This window comes from Prunus persica, chromosome G5 (genome assembly GCF_000346465.2).
Source record: "Prunus persica cultivar Lovell chromosome G5, Prunus_persica_NCBIv2, whole genome shotgun sequence".
Lineage (NCBI taxonomy): Eukaryota > Viridiplantae > Streptophyta > Magnoliopsida > Rosales > Rosaceae > Prunus > Prunus persica.
Genome location: NC_034013.1, coordinates 16,937,130 through 16,959,636, shown reverse-complemented (window position 1 = coordinate 16,959,636; position 22,507 = coordinate 16,937,130). Strand labels below are relative to the sequence as shown.

Below are 22,507 nucleotides of genomic sequence, written 5' to 3'. Positions count from 1 at the left end.
CATCTTACCGAAACCAGGCCCATTTTCTTTTCTTTGGGTACAAAAACGAGGTACCATTTTAAGAATTTGTTTGGGCTTGAATCTAAATTAAGGCCAGTTTTTTCGGGTCGACCCAGACCAGTTTTTTTCCAACGCCCAAGTCCCCAAAGGGTTTAAGCTACCCAACCAAAAACCCTCAAAAATCCAGAGAGAAATTGAGCACCATAGCCATTTACCACTCTGAAAATGTCTACCTCCTCCTCCCTGGCTACGCTTTCCAGGAGACTCTGTCGCTCTCTGCACTCAAATCCTATGAATGTACTCTCTATGCGCTTCTGCACCACCACGACCACCGACCTCTCCTCCTCCTCTAGCGACAGCTCTGACTCAGACGAGTCCAACCCTCTCAACTCGGAGCCCAACTCGCCCCAAGACAACGTCCCCCCACCACAGCCGCCACCAGAGGACTCCAATCGGAAAAACTTTTTCAACGATCGCCCGCTCGAGAACGGCCTCGACGTAGGCATTTACAAGGTACATTTCACTCGCACCATTTCGTTTGGTCCTTTCAAATATTTCAGTGTCTCAGAAATTGGGGTTTAGGGTTTTGATTGTGTGAGTCTGCGCGTGGGTTCAGGCGATACTGGTGGGGCTGGTGGGGCAGAGTCCGTTGCAGAAGAAGCTGAAGAGCGGGGCCACGGTCACCATGTTTTCTGTTGGGACCGGCGGCATTCGGAACAACCGGAGGCCGTTCAATAACGAGGACCCGTCGGAGTACGCAAATCGCTGTGCCATTCAGTGGCACCGCGTTTGCATTTATCCAGATAATCTTGGCATGATCGCCATGAAGAATGCTTTGCCTGGGTGAGAAGAAGTTTTCTCTTCACAGCTTAAATATCATGCTTCAAATTACTGTGCTTTGTGATTGTTTATGGTGGTATATATGTTATGTTTACTCTTCAAAAGGCACAAAACTCATCGGATGACTCTTTTTCGTACAAATGCATGTAAATTTTGATAATGTGATTTGGAAGATTTTGTCGTGCCTTTTGGATAATTGGGACTAGCAAATTTGTCAACAGTGTAGTTTTAAGCAGAAATTGTGAGGGTTTTGTGGAATTTTTGGTGATCGAATTAAAATGGAGCCTTTGTTGTAAGGAAAATTCAATGGAGATGTGATCACAGTCAAAATTGTAACACCTTGTACATCTAGATGGAAAGGAGGGTGTTTGGAGGATGTAAACTTAATGGAAGAAGGAGTTGTTTGAGATTGCAGTAACTTTGATCCTTATGAAGGAAAGTAAGTAATAGAAATTGGATATTTGTTGAGTAATGATTTTACCAATTGCTTTGCGGGCTTGTGGTTTGATGTCGCAATTTTGTAAACCATTCTGGTTTGTGCTTCCAAAGCTAGTCTCTAGTTTTAGATTGCAGTAATTTGTCATACCTTAATGTCCACTGCTGCTTAGTTCTTATCTTGATCATGGCCTCCTTCCTTCCATGAGTGCACAAGTTTGATTTATCTTTTTATTCTGTTGATTGGAGATTATAACCAGTTCTGCAATTGGCAGTAACATATTGAAATTTGATATGTTGCAGTTCACGTTTATACTTGGAAGGTAATTTGGAGACCAAAATATTCACTGACCCGATAAGTGGGCTTGTTCGACGTGTTAGAGAGATTGCTGTTCGTAGAAATGGTATGTACTCTGTCAATTTAAAATTGCGTAGGATAAGCTCAACCTATTATGTTATCTCTTCCTGTTTGTATGTTTGTGTTCTTTTTTTCTTTTTGCTATCAAAAGATATATAATTTGTAATTTTCATCATGTTTCCTGTAATTTGCAGGTCGCCTTGTGTTTTTGGGTAAAGGTGATGGTGCTGAACAACCGCCGAAATGGGGGCTGAAAAGTGTTGGCTACTACTGAAAAACTTTGTTTTTAGTTGTGACAGAGATTTTATTGACTGAAAGATTTTTTACTTTGTAATTAATTCTCTATTCCGCTTGAGACCAAGGGGAAGGAAGATCATGGTGCTATTATGCTGCTATTGTTGTAGCGTTTGCAGATTAATATTGGTCTTCTTTTTATTTCTTGCTCATTTTTCCCGTACGTAAAGGATTTATATAGTTATGACGTTGTTCGACAATTTTCATAGTCTAATTTGACTTCCAGCAATTGCTTTAAGAGTATGTTTAAAAACGTGATTAACATAAAAGCTTAGTATTACAATATGCACTTGATTATTAACAGTGATTAAGCAAATCACAAAAGAAGCTGATTGGATTGACTCTGGTTGTCCAGATTGATAGTGTGGTTTTTAGGTACCACAAAAATCATATGTTCCAAGGCATTTGGATAAGCTTTGGATCTTTCTTATCCACAAAATCTCCACACCTAAAAGGAGTGAATACAGAGTATATATGAAGTAATGCTTTTGGCCATGAATTTTATACGATTCAGCCATGATGCTCTGAAGAAGACAGACCTAGCAAAAAAAATAAAATACTCTCTCCTTGACAAGAGAGATGTTACAAAGCCCAAAATTCTTGCAATCCTCCGCTCCTCCTCCAACACCACCATCACCCATTCCACAACTCCAAGTTGTACCCACTCGCTTATCCTTCCCTTCCATCAAACAATGCTGCAAATTCTCACGTAGAGAGCTCACAATTGGAAGCAATTCTCTTATACTTGCCCTTCTGGCCTCGCAGAGTTTAGAGGCTTTGTTACCGTCCAAAGCACAAGCCGAGAACCTTATAGACGACGACACAAACAGAACTGAACAAGAAGCACAAACTTCAAATGCTACTGCTGCTACATGCACTGACAGAAGCCCAACAAAGCGTGCATTTCTCGATATATCCATTGATGGAGAGCCTGTTGGTCGCATAATAATTGGGCTACACGAAGACGATGCCCCTGTTGGAGCTGCGAGATTTGGCAGTCTTGTGAGTGGAGCTGCTGGGACTAGCTACAGAAGGAAAGAGTTTGTTAAGATTATGCCCAACTACGTTCAACATGGAGGCGTGAGATCTTTTGGTGTAGATGCTGAGCTCGCAAAGAAGACAGGAACCAATTTGGAAGTTGACAATCTGACGGATGAGTGGGAGAGACTGAATGAAAAGTGTGCAGGGATCAAGAACAAGGCTGGAACTGTGGGCATTGTTGTGAGAGATCCTTCGAGACCACCCCCCAAGATGAAGTTGGTTGCCCGAAAAGGGAAGTTGGAGATTGATCAAGAGGAGGTTGGCACGGCCCCGAATGGAACAGAGTTTGTGATCACCACCAAGGATTCGCCTGAGCTTGATGCTTCAACATTGGTGGTTGGAACAGTCCTGGAAGGTAAGGAGGTGGTGGAGAAGATTGGTGAGGTGAAGACAGTCCAAGAGAATACCAGTTCACCTTATTTCAGGTAAACCCTTCTATATAAAACCTAAACCATCCTCCTCATATAGCCTTCAAGGCTTCACCTTTGTGATGATATTTAGGCACTAACAAAGCAGGTCGTCGGCAGGGTGGCCAAGCTGATAGGAGATAAGAGAGCTGTTGTGGCCGAAAGAGGATTCAACCGCCCTTACACAAAGGTGGTTATCACAAACTGTGGCTTGATGAAGTAACATACTACTCGGCAAATTTTTCTTTTTGGTTCGTCTTTCCAGTTTTGTAAGAAGAGAAACACTTCAATGCAATACATCAAGTCTTTGTAGAAGTCTTAATCAATTTCTATTCCTAAAAAAATTTGATAACTATGTTTATTTAAACCGCAAGTTGCCCAGCTGATAAGGAGAATGTTAGCAGTTTTTAAGTTGGGCAATAAAGGAATGTTACACTCTAATCTTGTAATATAGTACAACACTTCTAAAGCTTTCAAATGGGATTTGATGCCATGAGAGAGGGACATTCGAATGGGGAATGCTACAACCTAACCTCATATCACAACCAATCCTGGACCTCCTTGGATACCATTTTACGGGCAGCAAAAAATCAGTCGGCTACTGTTTAGTGTTTCGAGTTAAAACAGTTGGCTTCATTCTTTTTGGAGAAGGAGACGTGAAAAGATTTCTGATTGAAGTGACAGGGTCATCGACCTGTACAAATGATCAAACGCCAAATGATGATACTACTCAGAAAACAATTCGACAATAAACAAACCCAAATTTACATATAAAAACACAGACGGACTACATGCATTCAGACATGTCTCTGTGTGTGTGTGTAATATTGCAAACTGCCAATTCCCATGTTGGGCAAAGAAGGGATACTGATGAGTTCCAAAACATAGGCTGGGAAGGGATAATCTCAGTCAACATGTAGGCACAAAAGGGGAAGTAGGACTCAAGAATACCTTAATTATGGATTTAGACGAAGGAGAACCCCCTTCCTGTCGTTGTAAAGCAGATAGTGTTTGTTTCCATCCAGGTGCCCCATTACCTGCTGATACAATCCAGGGGCAGAAATATCTATGCTGCCTGATAGGATCAAACTCCATCGTGCAACCAGGCAATACATGCGTTAGGTCCTTCCCTGCAAGAATAGACAAAGCAAATTATTGAAATCTATTTTGATACCATACGGGAAATGCCTTGACAAGGGAGCAAAGAGACGTCATGTCATGCATATGAAATACAGGCTGCTGACAATGTTCTTGATTACAAAACTTTGACCAATCTGTCAGTGATTATAGTTGCAGGTACCAATTATAGGACCAAATAATAGTCAAAACAGATAATTAGGAACATTAGCATGAAACAGACCTATTGGTGCATTTACGGAACATGTCTATGTGGCAATTAACTGCATCAATAAATAAAGTAAAACAAGCATGAAACTAGAAAAGGTGGAGTTGGGCACAAAATTATAGAAGCAAAAGATATATAATTTTAGTGTTTACGAAACAAGCAAGGAGACTAGTGTATCTATGCATTCTATAAGGAAAATATAATAATAATAGTAGTGCCCATGGAATACACATTGCTTACCACTACTGCAGGCCACAAGTTCATTGTTTATGGGAATTTGCACTCTGTTTTCACTACCCTCGCAGTTTGAGGTGGGTTGGGCATCAGTTATGGAGCTGTTAACATCTGCATTGTCTTCCAAGTTAGATGGAACACTTGGAGAATCTTGTTTTTTGCTGCCATCCACAACGATTCCTGATTGTAACAATTTTCCTTCGCTAGAAACCATCACCAGCGAGTCATTTTTGTCCGTTTCACCATTTTCATATGTGATATTGGCGTCAGAGGCTGTTCTAGGGTCCCTGACTTCTGAATTCTCCAATCCGACATTTCCTGCATTTTCTCGGTAGTGTTTGTCCCCCTTATCCATCTGAGAATCAGATTGCATAACTTCTTGGCTAACAGACATACAATCTCTAAACTCAGAATCATATGAAAACCGGGCCCTTAAATTCCGGCCAATAACAGGTAAAGAAATTGTTGCTTTGAAGTTCTGTTTTGTTGGTGGAGGACCCCCAGCAATTGTCAAATTTAAATTTGAGAACCTCTCCTTCGACAATGTTGCACCATCTGAGCCAGCACCTACAGTATCTACCCTATTGTCAAGATGATTTTTAGTGCTTGAATCAGGGGTTCCAGGATGACTTTCAGAATGTACTTCTGCATACCCAACTAATCTGAAAAATTCCAGAGGCCGTGGAACTGTTGAGAAAGCCCATAATCCTACACTGGCTCCACAAAGCTTGCAATCTAAGACAACAGAATTGGGTTCAGACTGTATAGAACTAGAAGTGCTGGCATTTCTCTCTACCTCCACAAGTTCATCACTACTAGTAGAGTGCACATTGATGCTTGGATTTTGTCCATTAGTAGCTGAATAAGATGAACTTGAGATATTTGCCTTCATGACCGAATGATTTAGTCTGTTCTCAGAATCAACAACATAAGGTAGTGAACGAGGTTCCCAGCCGCATAAGCTTATGAGCTTTTGTGCCTGCAAAAACGATTCAAACATGATTAGTCTACATGAAGAAAGCAAGAACGCTAGAAACTATTAAGATTTCTGAAAAAATAAAAGATTCCGAAAGTGTTAAGAATCAGATTGAGAAGATATGAAAGAGTGATGCACAAGTACATACAATGAAGAAAGCAACATTTAGCAATCAAAAATGAAGGAAAAGGACTCAGATATCTCAACACAAATAATATCAGCAACAACAGGCAAACCGAAGATCAATTATAAAACTTTTGCCAACACGACATGCAAAACGGTTGGGTGGTAGAAGTGCAAATTAAACAGGTGCAAACCTGATAATACAACTTAGCAGAATCTGCACTGCCTTCATTGTCAGAATGTTCTGTTCTAGCAATGTCGCCAGACCCATTGCCATAAAACATAGAAGACTGTCCAAGAAATTGCTCGAGCTGAGGGCTCTTCATGTACTGAATGGCTGAAGAAGAAATCACAGGAAGAACTGAAAGTTGTAAAAGAGCAGAGCAGCGTTCTCTAAATTTATCAACTAAAACCGGAGGCGGGGTAGGTGGAAACTCTGCCAGTATTTCATCACAAGTATTGTCAATCCATGGACAAAGTATTTTATGTCCATTGTCCAGCTTTAAACTAAATACCAAGGCTGCCTTCTCAACTGAAAAACACAGGAAATAGCTGTAATTTAGGATGAATATAAGTTAATAACAAATATTTGCTTCTTAATTTACAGCAATTGATTAATTGGTGGAAGATTTAGCATAAAGAGAAGAATAACATGCCTTGCTGCTGATTCCAAGACGATGGAGTAGAAAAGAAGAGACGTGCCCCGCATGATTCACATGCTATTATATCCGTATCTACATTGATCCAACCTCTTCTGGCACAATTTATAGCACTGACCACCTGTTCAACATTGGAGAAATCTGTATTATGTAATGGCTTCATTGTAAATGACTCGTTAACCAACGACGTTGTTTCACCATACCCTAGTTTCTCTTTTAAACACAACAACACAGCAAAGGCAAAACCAGAGCTTATTTCAAGACCATATTCGGAGCTATTTTAGTTAGCTAACAAACAAGTAAACACTAACCATACAAAACCCGTTCTGATGTATGATAGAATTCTAACCTTAGGCTTGGCAAACCAAGTCATAGACTTGAATGTAGCTACCCTCCTCATAAGATCCCCACGGTCCCATGGCCTACAGAGTGGAGCATGAGCCGGTGCAGGGGGAACTGACAAATGCTGCGCGGCCTCCACTCTATCACTTCTCGATTTTGGTTCCACCAATGCTAATGCAGAAGATGGATTTGCTCGCTTTTTGCCTCTTGATGTTTGTGCACTCGATGAACTGTTAGGAAAAAGAAAAAAACAATGAGCATTCTATGGTTTAGCTAACAATTACAAACACAATTTCCATAAATCCTACACAAGAACAGTCAAACGGTTTATGGTAATTTTATTTAATAAAATGCATTAATATGATATAATCTGGCATTGAACGATAGCTAGCGACCATGCCATTTCAATAGCACAATCCTAATTATGCTGAGAGATGAAACTTCTCCAATCAAACTCTTATAAGCAAGCATAGAAATCGATATCTTCATTGACGGAAAACGAGAAAGAAAATTAGGACGAAAATTTGAAGAAAAACAAAATTTACGAACCCGGAAGTGGAGCTTGGCGCAGATTTGGGGGCGAAAAAGAGCTTGTCCATGATGGAATGGAACCTCTTCTCAGAATCTTTCGACATTAGTTTTCTTTCTTCTTCGTTTTCCAGAAGAAATTGGAATATTGGAATATGAGAATAGCTTCGGGAAGTTCAGAGCTAATGACCTAATTAAGATATAAAAGCTGTGTGGTAGCGTATATATTGTACGTGCTTGCTGTTGCTGGTGAATGTGAATCTCTCAAGCTAACACAAAATTGTTTCCTCCTCCTTTCTCTTTTGCTTGAAATCGGGTTCTAATTCTAGGGCGGGCCACGACGGCGTTTCGCAGTGAGGGTGATTAATAGATTTCACTTGTTTCTACAGCTCCAGCTCCTTGATATTCTTTATGGCGCGTTACATAACAAGGTATCCTTCCTTTTGGACGAAAGTATTGAAAATTACATAAAATTATAAATTTTTATTATTTAAATTTTTGGCAATTGAAGATTTCATTATTTAGATTTATATATGTCAAATTTTATAAATGACACTATGAAAATTGTGAAATGACGATTATTTTAGTGGAAATTAAACTTGAGAATTTGATGCCCAAATTTTCACAATTTTTTCCGAGCGTTATTTAGTAAATTCCGCACTTAAGTTGCAAAACAAGGGAATTATTAATTTTTCTCTTAAATTCCCGATTTTTAGCTAAATTCTGAATTGCTTTCTCTCTTAAATGTCCAACCTTTAGTTAAATTCCGAGTTGTTTTCTCTTATCCAAATTAAAGGTAAAAGAATTAGTGAAACCCAAATATTTCAACTCAATGATATTTCTTTAATATTCATATCCTATTTGGTTGGGTCAGTTTGCTAAGACAGTATGCCAATTCCAAGTTCGATACTCGTTCTCATGTTTTTTTTTCTATGGAACTCGTCCCTTTGTATTAAGTAGTTAGAATATCACTTTGTCGAAAAAAAAAATTTGTAATACATTTTTAATTCCATATCACCTTGAAATTTAAAAAAAAAAACTACAGCAAAAAAAAAGAAAAGGCAAATATGAAGTCCAAAGATTTATATTGTTCTTCTTCATAATTGAAGGTAGTAGAATTTTATAGAAAACGAAAATAGATATATAAAAAGACAGAAGTTAAAATGCAACGCAGATAGCACTTTTTACTATTCTCATTTAATAATATAATGATATAGGAGATAACTTTTTCACGTGTTATTATGTTTACAAGTAAGTTTTTTTTGGGTATGTGGAGCTACCTTTAGCCAGAATGTAAAGTTTGCTCCATGCAAATTGAGAGATCTCAAGACTAGAGTCATTCTATAGTGAGAGCCTTATATAAAGTCTTAGATGAGGTCATATCTCTTAATTAATCATTGAATTAAACTAACTAATTTGATCAAACAGTTAAAAAATAGGGCATCATTTAAGGGTCTTATCTCACTATAGAATTCTGCTCAAGAGTAATGATATTTGGGCCTCAAGGTTGACGACGTAGGCCCATACCTTATATACACAATATAAAGATTTGATCCAAACTAATGATGGATATTTGGGCCACGAGAGATTCAAGAGGCCCATCACCTTCGTTAGAGTGGAGATGACATGCTAAACTAAAACAAAATGTACAGAATCAGTAGGCCTGCACTCTGCAGCTCTCTTACACATATAGATGGTGGACTACATTTTACACTGCACTACATATAATTATATATAATATATATAGCCTTTTCTTGTCAAGGGTGGTCCAAATATAATAAAAGTGGTTCTTTCCTGCATTGCAATTTGCTTTCACTCTCATCTTTTTGTTTTCTTTCTGGGCAGTGGGCACCAGCCAGCTATCCTAGCAATAAGACTGTATGTGATCAGAGATGATATGTTATGGTAAAGTACATATGATTCACTTAACTTAATAAAAAATGCACTTCAAATTTCTCCATCATTCAATTCAAATGCGTGTCTCATAAATCGGTCCCCTGGCTAGCTACAAAAAGCCTTCATCTATCTACTTCTGTCAAGCTAAGCTCTAATCAGTCTCTGCTGTGCAAACCAAGTTGCTGAAATTTCTGCCATAAATTCATAATCAATGTTTTAATCCCATTCCGACACAAACTCCCAAGCTGGCTACTCGATGACCTTCTTCTTTATCATGCTCACTTCTCTCTCTCTCTCTCTCTCTCTCTCTCTCTCTCTCTCCAATATCTTCCTCTTTACTTTTTCTGTAAACAACTTTTGAAGTGTCTTCACCCTACTATACCAACAGCCTAATGCCATAATTATCTTACTTACTGACTTGCTTGCAGCCGCTCCTAGCTACTCTCTTGTGCATTGTGCCTTTGCATTAGCCATAATTAGCTAGCTAACCCCCAACTGCCACCACTTTTAATCTAACTCGTGCATCTTTCACACCATAATTTTGTTTAGATAGATATCGTTAATGGTTGTTCTGCCAAGGCTGCCTTTCTCTTTTCACATCTACTTCAATTTATTATGAGCATTTACTTCTCTTTTCCTTTTATAGTCTGGGTTTTCACTGTTCAGGATTCTTCATTTCTATTTTGCTTCTCTTTCTTTTGTGTACCAGTTTTTTTTTCAGACAAGTTAGTTACCAGCCAGCCAGAGCAGAGCCAGGCCATATATTCTTTGTTTCTATTGGCAATGAAGAACTTCTCCACTATTGCAACTCAATATATTTATGTGCTATTCTTCTTGCACTGCTGCTGCTGCACCATGTTTGTTCTGGTTTTAGTGCAAGCAGCAGACCCTTCATCATCGGAAGCACCCATGCACAAAGCAGAGCAACAAGCTCTTTACTCTGCTGTTCAAGCCTTTGTGGGCAGCTGGTGGAACGGCTCAGATCTTTATCCTGACCCTTGTGGCTGGACCCCAATTCAGGTATTAATATCCCAATGATCAGTTGTAATTGTCATCAGCGCTTGAATTTCCACAATTTTCAATCTGCATTATTTGTGAAACTCAGAAATGTTTTAATGATCATGCGCAGGGAGTCTATTGTGATCTCTACAATGACTTCTGGTATGTTAGTGTTATAAACATCGGGCCGCTCTACGACAACTCTCTTCGGTGCACCACAAATATTGCTGAGTTTTCTCATCACCTGTTCAACCTCAAGCACTTGAAGGTCCTCTCATTTTTCAGTTGCTTCCTCTCACCAAGCCAAAACCCTATAACAATTTCCACTTCGAACTGGGAAAAGCTTGCAAACAGCTTAGAATCCTTGGAGTTTCGATCAAACCCCGGTCTCATTGGAACAGTTCCAAACACTTTTGGATACCTCAGAAACCTGCAATCTCTAGTTCTGCTAGAAAATGGATTAGGAGGCAACTTGCCTGAGGAAATAGGCACTTTGGTCAACTTGAGGCGGCTTGTCCTTGCAGGAAACCAATTTTCAGGTAAGATTCCAGAAAGCTTTGGAGGGTTGAGTAAGCTCTTAATATTGGATGCAAGCAGAAATAAACTGTCTGGTTCATTGCCTTTTACTTTTGGAAGTTTGACTTCACTTCTAAAGCTGGACTTAAGCAACAATATGTTGGAGGGGAAGTTGCCTAGAGAGATTGGAAGGCTAAAAAATCTCACACTTTTAGACCTTGGCAGTAACAAAATATCTGGTGGGTTAGCTCAGTCACTTGAAGAACTGGTTTCCGTAAAAGAAATGGTGATATCCAACAACCCAATGGGGGGCGGCTTGAAGAGCATTGAGTGGCAAAATCTACAAAGCTTGGAAATTTTGGACCTTTCAAACACATGCTTGACAGGGAACATTCACAAGTCCATGGCAGAAATGAAAAGGCTTAGATTTTTAGGACTTAACAGCAACAATCTCTCAGGAAGAGTATCTCCAAGGCTGGCAGCTCTGCCTTGCATTGGTGCTCTTTACCTTTATGGCAACAATTTCACTGGAGAACTTGAATTCTCAGAATCCTTTTATAGGAGGATGGGGAGGCGCTTTGGAGCTTGGAACAACCCAAAACTTTGTTACAGGGCTGAAGTAAATTCAACAGGCCATGTTCCTTATGGGGTAAAATCATGTAAGCAAGAAACCACTATTTCTGGTAATGTTCTTTCAAATGCCAAGTTCAGTGAAGCAAATTGGGATCACAGTATCCAATTTGTGGCATCCTTGGGATTTTCAAGTTGTAATCTTGATGGGATTCTGTGGGTTATTATTGTCCAAGGGATGTTGTTTATTCTTTTTCTTTGAAATGTAGCCTCATAGATGAAATTAATAACTGTTTCCAACACCATTTTTCCTCTTTATAGATTATCCTTTGTAAGTTTTCATTTACTGTCAACAACAAGAACTAAAAACTGGGAGCCAAAAGAACAGCCCTTTTCACTAGTCACTTCTACCCTGAATCTGAAAATTGCTAGAGTGAAAAGTACTTTTAAAAAAACAAGAACGAAGGCTCAATTCAAAGTTTGTTAAAAATCAATCAACCTATAATATTGCAATCTTAAGCTAAGTAAAAGAATGGCCGGCATTTAGTCAAAGAGCTCAGCAGTCGTTCAGTACTTGATGAGGAAAGTTTCAGTTTCAGTTTACCATGTGATATAACTTAGTACTTGGAATCTAACTGTACCCAATTCTGCTTCACCACCCAGTCATTCAGAGAACAGAGGCCACATTTTTTAACCATCTGACTTTTTGCAAATTATAATTAACAGGCTGCTGCTCAACACAGAAAGTTTATGATTTTGAGTTACTTTTACCACACGGTAAGAAACATTTTCCTGACTGTCCTCTCAGCATCTCAGCTAGTTTCACTCAACAGCCTCATCCTCAGCTGTCATTTGAAAAACAGTTGTACCAAGTCAAAGATAGGCCTTGCTCAACGGCTACCTTCAACAAGCCCACCACCTCCACTTTTTACTCCTAACAATCCTCAGTTTGTTTTTTAACCTTAAGTAACAAACTAATTCAACTGCAGTGCCTCCCCTCTTTTTAAGTCCAACCCAATGCCCTCACTTCCTCATCAAACACTATCACTTTCTTCTTCCTAGCGCTAGAGATCAACCAAGCAGAGAGCTCCCTACACAATCCAAATTCTACTTCATGGAACCCTCCAAAGTAGTTCTCTTCTTTTTTCTTCTTTCTACCTTCCAAGTCTTGTTTGTAACTTGCACGAAATTTGAAGTTGGAGGCAAGAATGGGTGGGAGGTCCCCAAATCAAAGAATGACCAACAAATGTATAACCAATGGGCATCAGATAACAGGTTCAAGGTCGATGACACTCTCCGTAAGTACTCCATCTATATCTACATGCACACTCTTTAATTAAGCACCTAAACCCTACGTCCGAATTACTTTTGTAAGGGGTTTGTAACTCAAGTGGTTGAGAACAATTACCCTTGCACCCGAGGTCCTGAATTCGAAGCCTCTCTAGTGCAATAGCGCTTTTTTCTAATTAAGCTTGCCACTTAACTTGAGTAATATTGTTTTGCTTTGTTTTTCATGGACTTAGATTTCAACTACACCAAAGACTCGGTGCTGGTGGTGACCAAGGACGAGTACGAAAAATGCCATTCTGCTCATCCCATCTTCTTCTCCAACCATGGTGTGACTGTGTTCACATTAGACCGGCCTGGTTTGTTCTATTTCATTAGTGGGGTTTCTGGGCACTGCGAGAGAGGCCAGAAGATGATCATCAAAGTGTTGGAACCAGCAAGCCCACCTCAATCTGCTGACCAGAACGAGCAGAAGAATGATGCTGCAGTTGCAATGGCTACCATCTCTTCTGCAACTCTCATGTCCTGCATTATGTCATTTGTGGGGGTCCTTTTCTTCTGAATGCAGTGATTAGTGATGGTTACTATATTTTCCTTTGCTATTTTTTCCCATACCCCTGATTCTTAATTAGGTTTTTTCTTTTAGTTTGTTTCCATTAATTGGGTCAGTTGAGATTAAAAGGAGTGTAGGACTGGAACTGATTGAGATTAGGAAATTATATTTGTTTGAAGTATGATATTTCTCTATTGAATTATTATTATTGTTATTATTTTATCTTCTTTTTTTGGGTACAGATTGGTTTTAACTCTTGAACAAATTATTTGCATCCATCTTAGTACAAACCATAAAGCAGAAAACTGTTTGTGGCTCTACCCATTGAATCTTTATTTACAATTTTGATTCAATATCAATATGAACTGGTTTTTCAATATCAATATCAATATGATATAAGATATTTGAACATATACAAAACATATGTTTCTAATATATAATAGTATGGCATTGGATCAGGACATTAACGGGATGTTATACTAACACCAGTCTTATAATGTGTTTTTGGCGCATTTTAACAAAGCTTCCCCATGAAAGGAAAACCTTCACTATCCCAACGGGTCCAGTAGAAAAGGATTTTCACTTGCATATCGGTGTATCGCTTATCGTCCTTTAAGCAGTGTTATGGTAGCTTCATTTGCGGAGCAAATATTGTCATACTGTGGTAGAGGATAGACTGAGCTTTGGAAGGTAAATATAGGAGAAGCTGGTATTTTTTCTGTCACCAATAATCTTCAATAGCAAGACCCCGAAGCTATATACATGAGATTTTTCAGAAAATACCCCGCCCATGGCAGGCATACTCCAGGGACATATAGCCGCACACTGCACAGGAAATTCATTATCCACTGACTTATTATTATTCCTAAAATAACATGCTAAAAAGCATATTACACAATTTTAGTTGGGAAATAACAATTCTGATAATAGGAAAGAAATGATTCTTACAGAGTTCCCACAACCTTCTGATTGAGTGTTTGCTAGATTCTGTCTCCCTTGAAAGATACGTGCGAATCCAAAATCTGAAAATTTTGGGCTCATCTTCTCATCCAACACCTTCAAACAGGAATCATGGTGGAGATAAACAAGTCCTCTAGCAACACCTTGAATAATGTTGAAGCGTTTAGCCCAATCAAGCACTGCTCCTCTCATTGCCATTAGAAATGAAATCAATAGTTCCCCTGAGTTGGGCATACTATGATAGGAAGAGCTCAGACATTATCAAGGATATTGAAGAAAGATAGGTAACAATGAGAAAATATTGCAGCCAAACATAAAGGGTCAGTGAAACTAACCCAATAATATCATATCCAAGCTTTTGTTTCGCATCAACTTCTCATCATCTGTAATGCAGCAACCCATGAGCTTTACAAGATTGTTGTGTTGGACTTTGGAGATCAACAGAAACTCATTCTTTAACACTTCTATGCCTTGCCCTGACCTAATAGATAGTCTTTTTCGAAAAATCGGCCTAGGCGGCGGCTAGGCGGGCCCTATTTTTTTTATATAGATTTTCTTTTCCTGACTTTAAAGAAAACCTACTGTCGTCTCTCTCTCTCTCTCTCTCTCTCTCTCAAAAACCTCCTGCAATATCCTTTGTATCAAAAGAGCTTTTTTTTCTAATTAAGCTTGCCACTTAACTTGGGTAATGTTATTTTAATTTGTTTTACACGGACTTAGATTTCAACTTCACCAAAGACTCGGTGATGGCGGAGACCAAGGACGAGTACGAAAAATGCCTTCTGCTCATTCCATCTTCTTCCCCAACAACGGTGTAAGGGATGCGTAGAGTATAGCCGTTCGGCTATACTAGTAAAATAAAAATATATCTGAGCGGTTCGGCCGCACGGCTATACAATTTAAATAAAAAATGTTACTCTCGAGTATAGCCGCGCGGCTTTATGATTTAAATAAAAAAAATCCAATTGCATATAGCCGCTCGGCTGTACTATTTAGATAAAAAAAATATATTGAAAGAGTATAGCAAAGCGGCGATACTATTTCAATTAAAAAATATATTTAAGGAGTATAGCCGTACGGCAATACTGTTTAAATAAAAATATATATTTAATTAGTATAGCCGCACGGCTATACGCTTTGAATATACTTTTTGTGTGTGTATAATTTCCTTCCCTATACGCTTTGAATAGACATGTACGCTTTGAATATACTTTTATATATAATTCCACTGCCACCACCAGAGCTCAACAGCTCCGAAGAATCAAGCTCTCCTCTGTTACTGCTCAGCAGCCCCAATTCCTTTGGTAACTACTAATTCCAATCAATTTTCTCTCTTTTTGCCTTGGTTTGGAATGGTTTTGAACTTTCGATCCTGCTGTCGACTAAGTGTTTGATGTTTGAACTGTGAAGGATTTCTGGACTTCTCACCAAAAGCTCAGCCCAGCAGAGTTGGGAACTTTCCTCACGTGGAAGTGAACTACGCGGTACATGTCTACATCCCAGGTAACCAAATTCTCTAATTCTCAGATCCATTAGCAAATGCCTTGACTTTGAGCTTTGAGCCTTTAGACCCTGGATTAATTGCATACTTGCAGTTTATATACCACCAGCACCAAGGAAAGAGATGGCCATTTTTTAACAAGCAATTTCAGATCCACTAGCAAATACCATGACTTTGAGTAAATGAATACATAAGATATTTTGTAAGGAAAACAGAAAAAAAAGCAGAATTTACCGAATGAAGAAAGGCCTGATTTTTTGAATTCAAATGGGCTCTTTTCCTCGGTTGTTCTTTATCTCTGTCAATTTGACAAGGTTACCAATGTATGCAACAGTATCAATTTTGACTCATCCACAATTCATGATCAAAAATATCAATTTTGATTTACAAAATTATATATATACTAAAACTGATCCCGGAGACACTGTTCCTAGACTGTTCATAGACTGTAGCTTAGGAATAGTGAAATGACGTTTGTGCCCCTGCTTGACTGGTTGCTCTCTTAGTTATGTTCAGTATAATGGCATTTTTGCCCTGATGAACAGCTACATAGCCCTCTTTCTCAGTTCGGTTCTCGTCCCGTAAGAAGCTGCTGCTTGGCTAACCCGCTCGCTGCTGCAGTGCTCAGTGTCGGTCATGTATCCTGCGTGGGCTCAGAGTTCCCCCTCCTTTTTGGGGGGGAGGTGCCCTCTGATCCTGCTCGGGGTTTATTCCCTTCGCCCGCAGCCCACTTGAACAATCAGCAGGCAGATTTATCGTAGAATGAAGATCCAGCTTGACTCTAAGGACGAGGCAACTCAAAATGGGTGTTAGCGACTCCGATTTTGATGATCGTATACGATTTAAAACTGATCCCGGAGTCACTGTTCCTAGACTGTTCATAGACTGTAGCTTAGGAATAGTGAAATGACGTTTGTGCCCCTGCTTGACTGGTTGCTCTCTTAGTTATGTTCAGTATAATGGCATTTTTGCCCTGATGAACAGCTACATAGACCTCTTTCTCAGTTCGGTTCTCGTCCCGTAAGAAGCTGCTGCTTGGCTAACCCGCTCGCTGCTGCAGTGCTCAGTGTCGGTCATGTATCCTGCGTGGGCTCAGAGTTCCCCCTCCTTTTTGAGGGGGGAGGTGCCCTCTGATCCCGCTCGGGGTTTATTCCCTTCGCCCGCAGCCCACTTGAACAATCAGCAGGCAGATTTATCGTAGAATGAAGATCCAGCTTGACTCTAAGGACGAGGCAACTCAAAATGGGTGTTAGCGACTCCGATTTTGATGATCGTATACGATTTTTCAGAACTAAAGCCCCTTCAGCTCTCAATCCCGTGTTCGCTTCTCAAACCAGAAAGAAAGCCGCGTTCACCGAAGAGAGGTACGAAAGAGAGAGGCCTCAGAGATCATAGTCGTCTTCTCTAATTCTCGGACAAGGTAAGTCTGCATAGTTCTCAGTGGGTTGGTTTTTAAATTTCCCGTCAAATCATTGTTTGTTAGGGTTTCTCAATTTGGGTGTTTGATTTCCGAATTTTAATTCTCTCTCTTTCTAAGTTTGAAAACTACCTTTATTATCTGGTTGGAGTTGTTGATACAACCAGAACCATATTTTAGATTCAGTTGGGATTGTTGGGAGATAAGAATGGGAGATTTTTTTTGGCTGGCTCTTTGTCAGTTGGGATTTGTTTTTCTTTTCTTTTCTTAATGTTGGTTAATTTCTGTTTTGCTTTAGCAAAGTGTTCAATTTGCTTGCATGAATTTGATCTTTCTGTTAATAGAGCATAGGAATAACGGCACCATGTGAAAATGGGTTTAATTTTCTTTAGGTTTATAGTGGACAAGTTAATTGTTTAAAAGGGCTTTTCTTCAAGAACAAACAGAGTGTAATTTAAGATAAACAAAAGGAAACTAATCTGACAGAGGGAAAGTTTTATTTATAAATTGACTTAAGTTATGTATGAGATGGATGATTTTTATCTCTTTAAAAGAAAATTGTAGTCACAGACCATTTAGATTGATTAAAGAGAGAAAAAAAGACATTGGTTTGATGAAAATACTAAATGCAAAACATACCTGGGTATAACAACAGCACACAACATGGTTGAGGTCATTTGGGACCGTTGTCAGAGTAAAGGCTTTAGCCTATCAGACAGTAAAACTGGCTCGCCTTATGGTTTAAATAATTTGAGAAGGTCCAATTCTGTTCGTTAATGACTTGCAAAGTCTCAGCATTGACCAACATTGTGAATGTTTTGTAAATCCCTGAGCAGTAACCTAGGGGAGTCTAGATTGTCTAGAAAAACCTCCTTAGGGTCAGTTGCTTTGTTCAAATATATAATGCATTTCCATTGTTTCTAGCATATGCTATTTGCTTTGGTGTATATCTTTATTGTTTCTAGCTGCGGACAGATCTAGAATGCTTTTGTATCAATTCTTTATTTATGTTCTGTAGAATAAAATCATCTGCTGGCTTTGCTAACATTGCAAATTCTTTTTAGAAGTTTTATATTATACGAAACTGTCAAATTAAAGTATGACAGGACGAGTATAGGATCTTTTTTTTTTGTGATTTGAAAAAAAAACAGTGTGATTCAGTGGGCCGAAACTATCAGGTCAATTTGGTTTAAGATTTGGAAGTTTATGAATAGATATGAAATTGCATTTACATGTTTGAGCTGCAATTAAGGTGTCTTTTTGTGTTGCAGTTTCCACCAGTACCAGGTTGTTTGGAGGAAGCTCCCTACAGGATTTTATGAGCTCCCCAAGATTTACGGAATGAAGCTCTGGGCATAATCGTTCAGCTCAGCCTTTGTGATCCCAAATCTTCATCGGTGACTTTTGCATTAGACTTAATATTGTGGCAAGTGCTTGCCATTAATGAGGTTTGTTCCCTCCCGTTTATATTTTATTTTTTCTAATTAATAAATTTTGTACCCATTTTGATTATTTGTCAGTGTCTAATGTAGTAATGTTTAACGAATTAATGGCTTGCTCATGGGTTTCTGAGCATGTTGTTGAATCCTTTGATTCCTTGCCCAAATTGATTCTACTGCTGTGATGATCTGTTGTAGTTAATATAGTTGTCGTGGGAAAGTAAGCATGCCAATTTCGACAATTTGTAATGATTTTGCTGCTGTAATGGGTTGTTAATTTGTTGTTGTGATGATAGGTAGAGTAATAACAATACTTAGAACTGAAAAATCACTCTCTCTCTTAATTACTGAGACAACAAAACATGAAAACTCTTTTAATCAAATAATATGCTTACAAAGGTTAGAACTAAAGAATCACTTTATAATACTTCAATTGATTTGCTACTTTTATTGGATTCCTGGGTATTTTTTCTTCTTCATTTTTTAACTTTCATACCATATTAGTAAATTTTTCTGATTAATTAAGGATCGAGATTGTGAATGAGGACTTTGAGATGAGTTTTTGAAATTCTCCATTTTTTACTTTACAGGAAAAAATGGAAAATTGTTATTGATTATATTAGTATAATTTGTTTAGTCATCGTCTTTTTGGGATTTTGTTGCTTGCAGAGTTTATTTTCTATGTTTTTCGTTTTGAATCATTAAAACTGAGGTATTCTGGCTATCTCAGCCTTTAATTGTTGCTTTTGATTGAACTGGTTGATGATTTTGCTTTAGATTTGGATTGTTTTGAGACTTTTGTCATATTTTATTTTAAATTAAAAACTTTTGGGCTTCAAACAAGGAATTGATTTTTAATACATGAGGTTGATCAACAAGAAGACAATTTCTCGGCATCTATGTTGGTAAATGAGTGATTGTTGATCGACAAGAAAACTTCAATCCAATTTAAGCAAATGCACAAATTGGTTAATCAGATTCCACGAATTATGTGTGAATGATGTGCTAATTCATAAAAAAAAATTATCCAAATACTGAAATTGATTTGATTGTGTTATTATTTTGATGAAATCAGGTTAAACAATTTAGTTATTAAAATACTATATGATTGCTTTTGGTAGGTTTTTCTGTTTGGTTATTAAAAATTAGTTGGTAAACCCTGAAAATCGGTATTTGGAAATGCTGGTTCTTTTGTTACAGGGTTTAGGATAGCTCTGTTTTGGTAAGCAGGATATGCTGCTATTTGGGTAGCTCTGTTTAAAGATATGTTTGTTCTTTTACTACAGGGTTTCAATTCAAATTCGTTCTTATACTGGTTTATGGGACACGGGATTTGAATTTGATAATTTTTGTTTTGGTAGGGGAAAGAAAATTTGGGAGTGTGATTCTAGGAACTGATTGCAATGTTTTAACATAGTTGACTTGAAGAAGACTGGTTTAGGAAATATGTGGGATTTGAAAATCTGACTTCTAAATTGGAATTTTGTTTGTGGACATTAGTGATGACGAGAAAGAATTCAGAAAAGTTAAAATTCATAATTTTTTTGTTTGTGGGTTTGATTTACCAAGCAGATTTTTGCTGATTTTTGCGTTGAATGGAGACTTATTGAAAACTAAGAAAGTTTGTATATCCTAATTTCAGAATGCAGAGTTTGGTTCTATTGTTTGTTTCCTTTTCATGGGCTAATAATTTGGCCATGCTTCTACTCTTTGCAGTTGCTAGGGACTGGAATGGTTACGCAGGATACATCTCCTTCAGTGTTGCTATTCTTTGACAAGCAAAGATTTATATTTAATGTTGTGGAGAGGTAAGGAACTCAATTACATACATTTTCCCTGTGGTTTCTTTCTGTACAGATTTTGCTCAAGCTAATTTTTTGGTTTAATGAAAAGATTGTGCATGCATGAAATACTCAAGCTAATTTCTTCTCCGACTTTTCTTCCTTTTTCTTCTTTTTTTTAAAACCATGTTTTCTTTTGATATTTTGCAGGTGGTCTTTCGTTGCTTTGGATAGAGTGGTTTGGTTGGTGTTTTCAGTTCTGTTAACTAAGGGGTGAGTTTCTTTGCTGAAATTTCAATTAATTGTTTTAAGTTTTGTGAATAGAGCATAGGAATTAGCTAATGGCATCAATTGACAATTGGTTGGTGTTAATTTGGTGTTGTAATGATAGGTTTAGATGATTACAATATTTGAACATGTTGGTAAACCCTTTGAGTGTTTTGGCAATTGGGTAGTTGAGATGTTCCCTGCCTATTTTCTTCACTTTATACACATTTCACGCAATTTTAAAACCCGCAGCATCGCTTGGCACCTTTTGCTAGTAGGTAACTAGGGCAGATGACTTGCAACTAAATCGGATGCCACAAAACATATTGAAGCATAATAAATCCAAGGATTTTTAGAGAAATTCTAATTTCAGCACTAGTTCATATTGTTGGAAGAAATATGTTTTTTTTTTTTCTGAAAGGGAGGAAGAAATATGTAAATTACCAAACGGTGATGCTATGTTTACCACATAAATCTACCACATTTTAATATCATCTTACATGGCAGCTGATGTGAATAACCGCATCGTTAAAATTATATTAGTTCTTTTTTAAGGAGATAATATTTTCTATATTTTTTATTAGTTAAATTTTTTTAATTAAAAAAAACTAAACCCTACTAAATTAGAAATTCGCCGTTTCCTAAAATAGTCAGGGCACTTTCTCGTCTCTCTCTCATCGCTTCCCCCTCCAACTAGGGCTCAGAGTGAGAAGCGACTGGCCTTAAAACCCAGACAGCATCGCCAGAATATAGAAGACGATACCTGGGCCTACCTTAGAGATGGAGCCAGTGGAGCCACAGTCGCTGAAAAAGCTGTCTCAAATCCCTCAAGCGATGTCGCGATGTCGCGATCTCTTCTCTCCTGCCCATGGTGAACTCGTGCCTCCTGACCCCGAAAGGTACCGCCCTTTGCTTTGATTTCTATCTCTTCTTATTTTCCTCTTGATAAATTTGTAATGTTAATTCTTGCGTACTTTGTTTTTTTTTTGCTCAGTACTTGGGCTAGGCAGTGTAATGTGCAATTCTTGGCTGCATGGAGTTGGTTAAGGGAGGCATATCTGCAACGTTAGATAAAAATCTTTGTAGGGATGTTCTTGGCAATATAGGATACCATTCAAAATGTTCAAAGAGTTCGATTTGATTGAAGAGTAGTATTTATTATTATGGTAATTTTGATGTTTCAACATACTTCTGCATTACGTTGGTTAGAGAGGGCTGCTGGGCTGCCTCCATTCCATGTAACAAAGTAGAAGAAGAGTGAGAGAGATAGAGAGAGGGCTGCCACGATCGATGGTGTAGGATTGCTTAGAAAACCACAACCTTCACTTTATGAATTCAAGCTCTATGTCTCATGATATATAACATCCAGGAAACACACCACAACCTAAGCATACAAACTTATTACAATTAAGCTAGCACCGAAGCACAATTCATTCCATAGGAATTAAAATCCAACCAAGTTTAAAATAACATCCAAGCAACAAATTAAGTCATAAAATTCAAGCATATGCATAGCTAGATCTTACTTAGATAAGAGTAGTCCATCAGATCTTATTTATATGTAGTAGTCCATAAGATCCCTTCTTAGATCACCTCAAACAAACTTTCCATTCTTGCATCCCTAATTAAATTCAATAAAAACCAAATTAATTGTATTATTTAAGACCAGAGAAAAAAAGAGTGAATTCGATTTATTCTTTTATTTTTTGCTATTACCTTTGATGGCTTGTGTGCCAAGA

The 22,507-nt window shown here is 38.2% G+C and overlaps 5 protein-coding genes, 1 long non-coding RNA gene and 1 pseudogene across 9 annotated transcripts in view; 6 read left to right on the top strand and 1 right to left on the bottom strand.

The window, feature by feature from the left end:
* Positions 138-2,079, top strand: LOC18777048 (single-stranded DNA-binding protein, mitochondrial). Its single transcript, XM_007210471.2, has 4 exons — positions 138-513; positions 617-843; positions 1,579-1,679; positions 1,828-2,079. Exons 1-4 carry the CDS (start codon positions 226-228, stop codon positions 1,905-1,907), a joined length of 696 nt encoding a protein of 231 aa, XP_007210533.1. The 5' UTR covers positions 138-225; the 3' UTR covers positions 1,908-2,079.
* Positions 2,253-3,694, top strand: LOC18775651 (peptidyl-prolyl cis-trans isomerase CYP26-2, chloroplastic). Of its 2 annotated transcripts, none has more exons than XM_007210163.2 (2): positions 2,253-3,393; positions 3,496-3,694. In XM_007210163.2, the coding sequence occupies exons 1-2, from the start codon at positions 2,507-2,509 to the stop codon at positions 3,596-3,598; spliced, it is 990 nt and encodes a 329-aa protein (XP_007210225.1). In that variant the 5' UTR covers positions 2,253-2,506; the 3' UTR covers positions 3,599-3,694. The 2 variants fall into 2 exon arrangements, with proteins under 2 accessions (XP_007210225.1, XP_020419671.1); XM_020564082.1 differs by having other exon boundaries at positions 2,304-3,393; positions 3,485-3,690.
* Positions 3,493-7,986, bottom strand: LOC18775758. Its single transcript, XM_007208718.2, has 7 exons — positions 7,604-7,986; positions 7,062-7,284; positions 6,710-6,833; positions 6,248-6,585; positions 4,961-5,933; positions 4,327-4,505; positions 3,493-4,069 (listed from the first exon to the last, which is right to left on the bottom strand). The coding sequence occupies exons 1-7, from the start codon at positions 7,687-7,689 to the stop codon at positions 3,974-3,976; spliced, it is 2,019 nt and encodes a 672-aa protein (XP_007208780.2). The 5' UTR covers positions 7,690-7,986; the 3' UTR covers positions 3,493-3,973.
* Positions 9,627-11,857, top strand: LOC18777873 (piriformospora indica-insensitive protein 2). The gene is made up of 2 exons (XM_007208820.2): positions 9,627-10,498; positions 10,608-11,857. Exons 1-2 carry the CDS (start codon positions 10,094-10,096, stop codon positions 11,823-11,825), a joined length of 1,623 nt encoding a protein of 540 aa, XP_007208882.2. The 5' UTR covers positions 9,627-10,093; the 3' UTR covers positions 11,826-11,857.
* LOC18776293 (mavicyanin) lies at positions 12,493-13,589 on the top strand. Its single transcript, XM_007211003.2, has 2 exons — positions 12,493-12,861; positions 13,087-13,589. Exons 1-2 carry the CDS (start codon positions 12,678-12,680, stop codon positions 13,410-13,412), a joined length of 510 nt encoding a protein of 169 aa, XP_007211065.1. The 5' UTR covers positions 12,493-12,677; the 3' UTR covers positions 13,413-13,589.
* On the top strand, positions 15,600-16,705 carry LOC109949153. 2 transcript variants are annotated; one of them, XR_002271662.1, is made up of 3 exons: positions 15,600-15,667; positions 15,774-15,866; positions 15,959-16,705. It is a non-coding gene; the product is annotated as an uncharacterized LOC109949153 (long non-coding RNA). The 2 variants fall into 2 exon arrangements; XR_002271663.1 differs by having other exon boundaries at positions 15,601-15,667; positions 16,410-16,705.
* The window catches only part of LOC18777505, an 8,702-nt pseudogene continuing 2,922 nt past the window's right edge, over positions 16,728-22,507 (top strand). Inside the window, exons 1-5 of the transcript XR_002271661.1 lie at positions 16,728-17,284; positions 18,553-18,729; positions 20,437-20,528; positions 20,712-20,774; positions 21,419-21,667. The product of XR_002271661.1 is annotated as a eukaryotic translation initiation factor 2 subunit 3 (transcript). The remainder of the gene's footprint in view (positions 17,285-18,552; positions 18,730-20,436; positions 20,529-20,711; positions 20,775-21,418; positions 21,668-22,507) is intronic.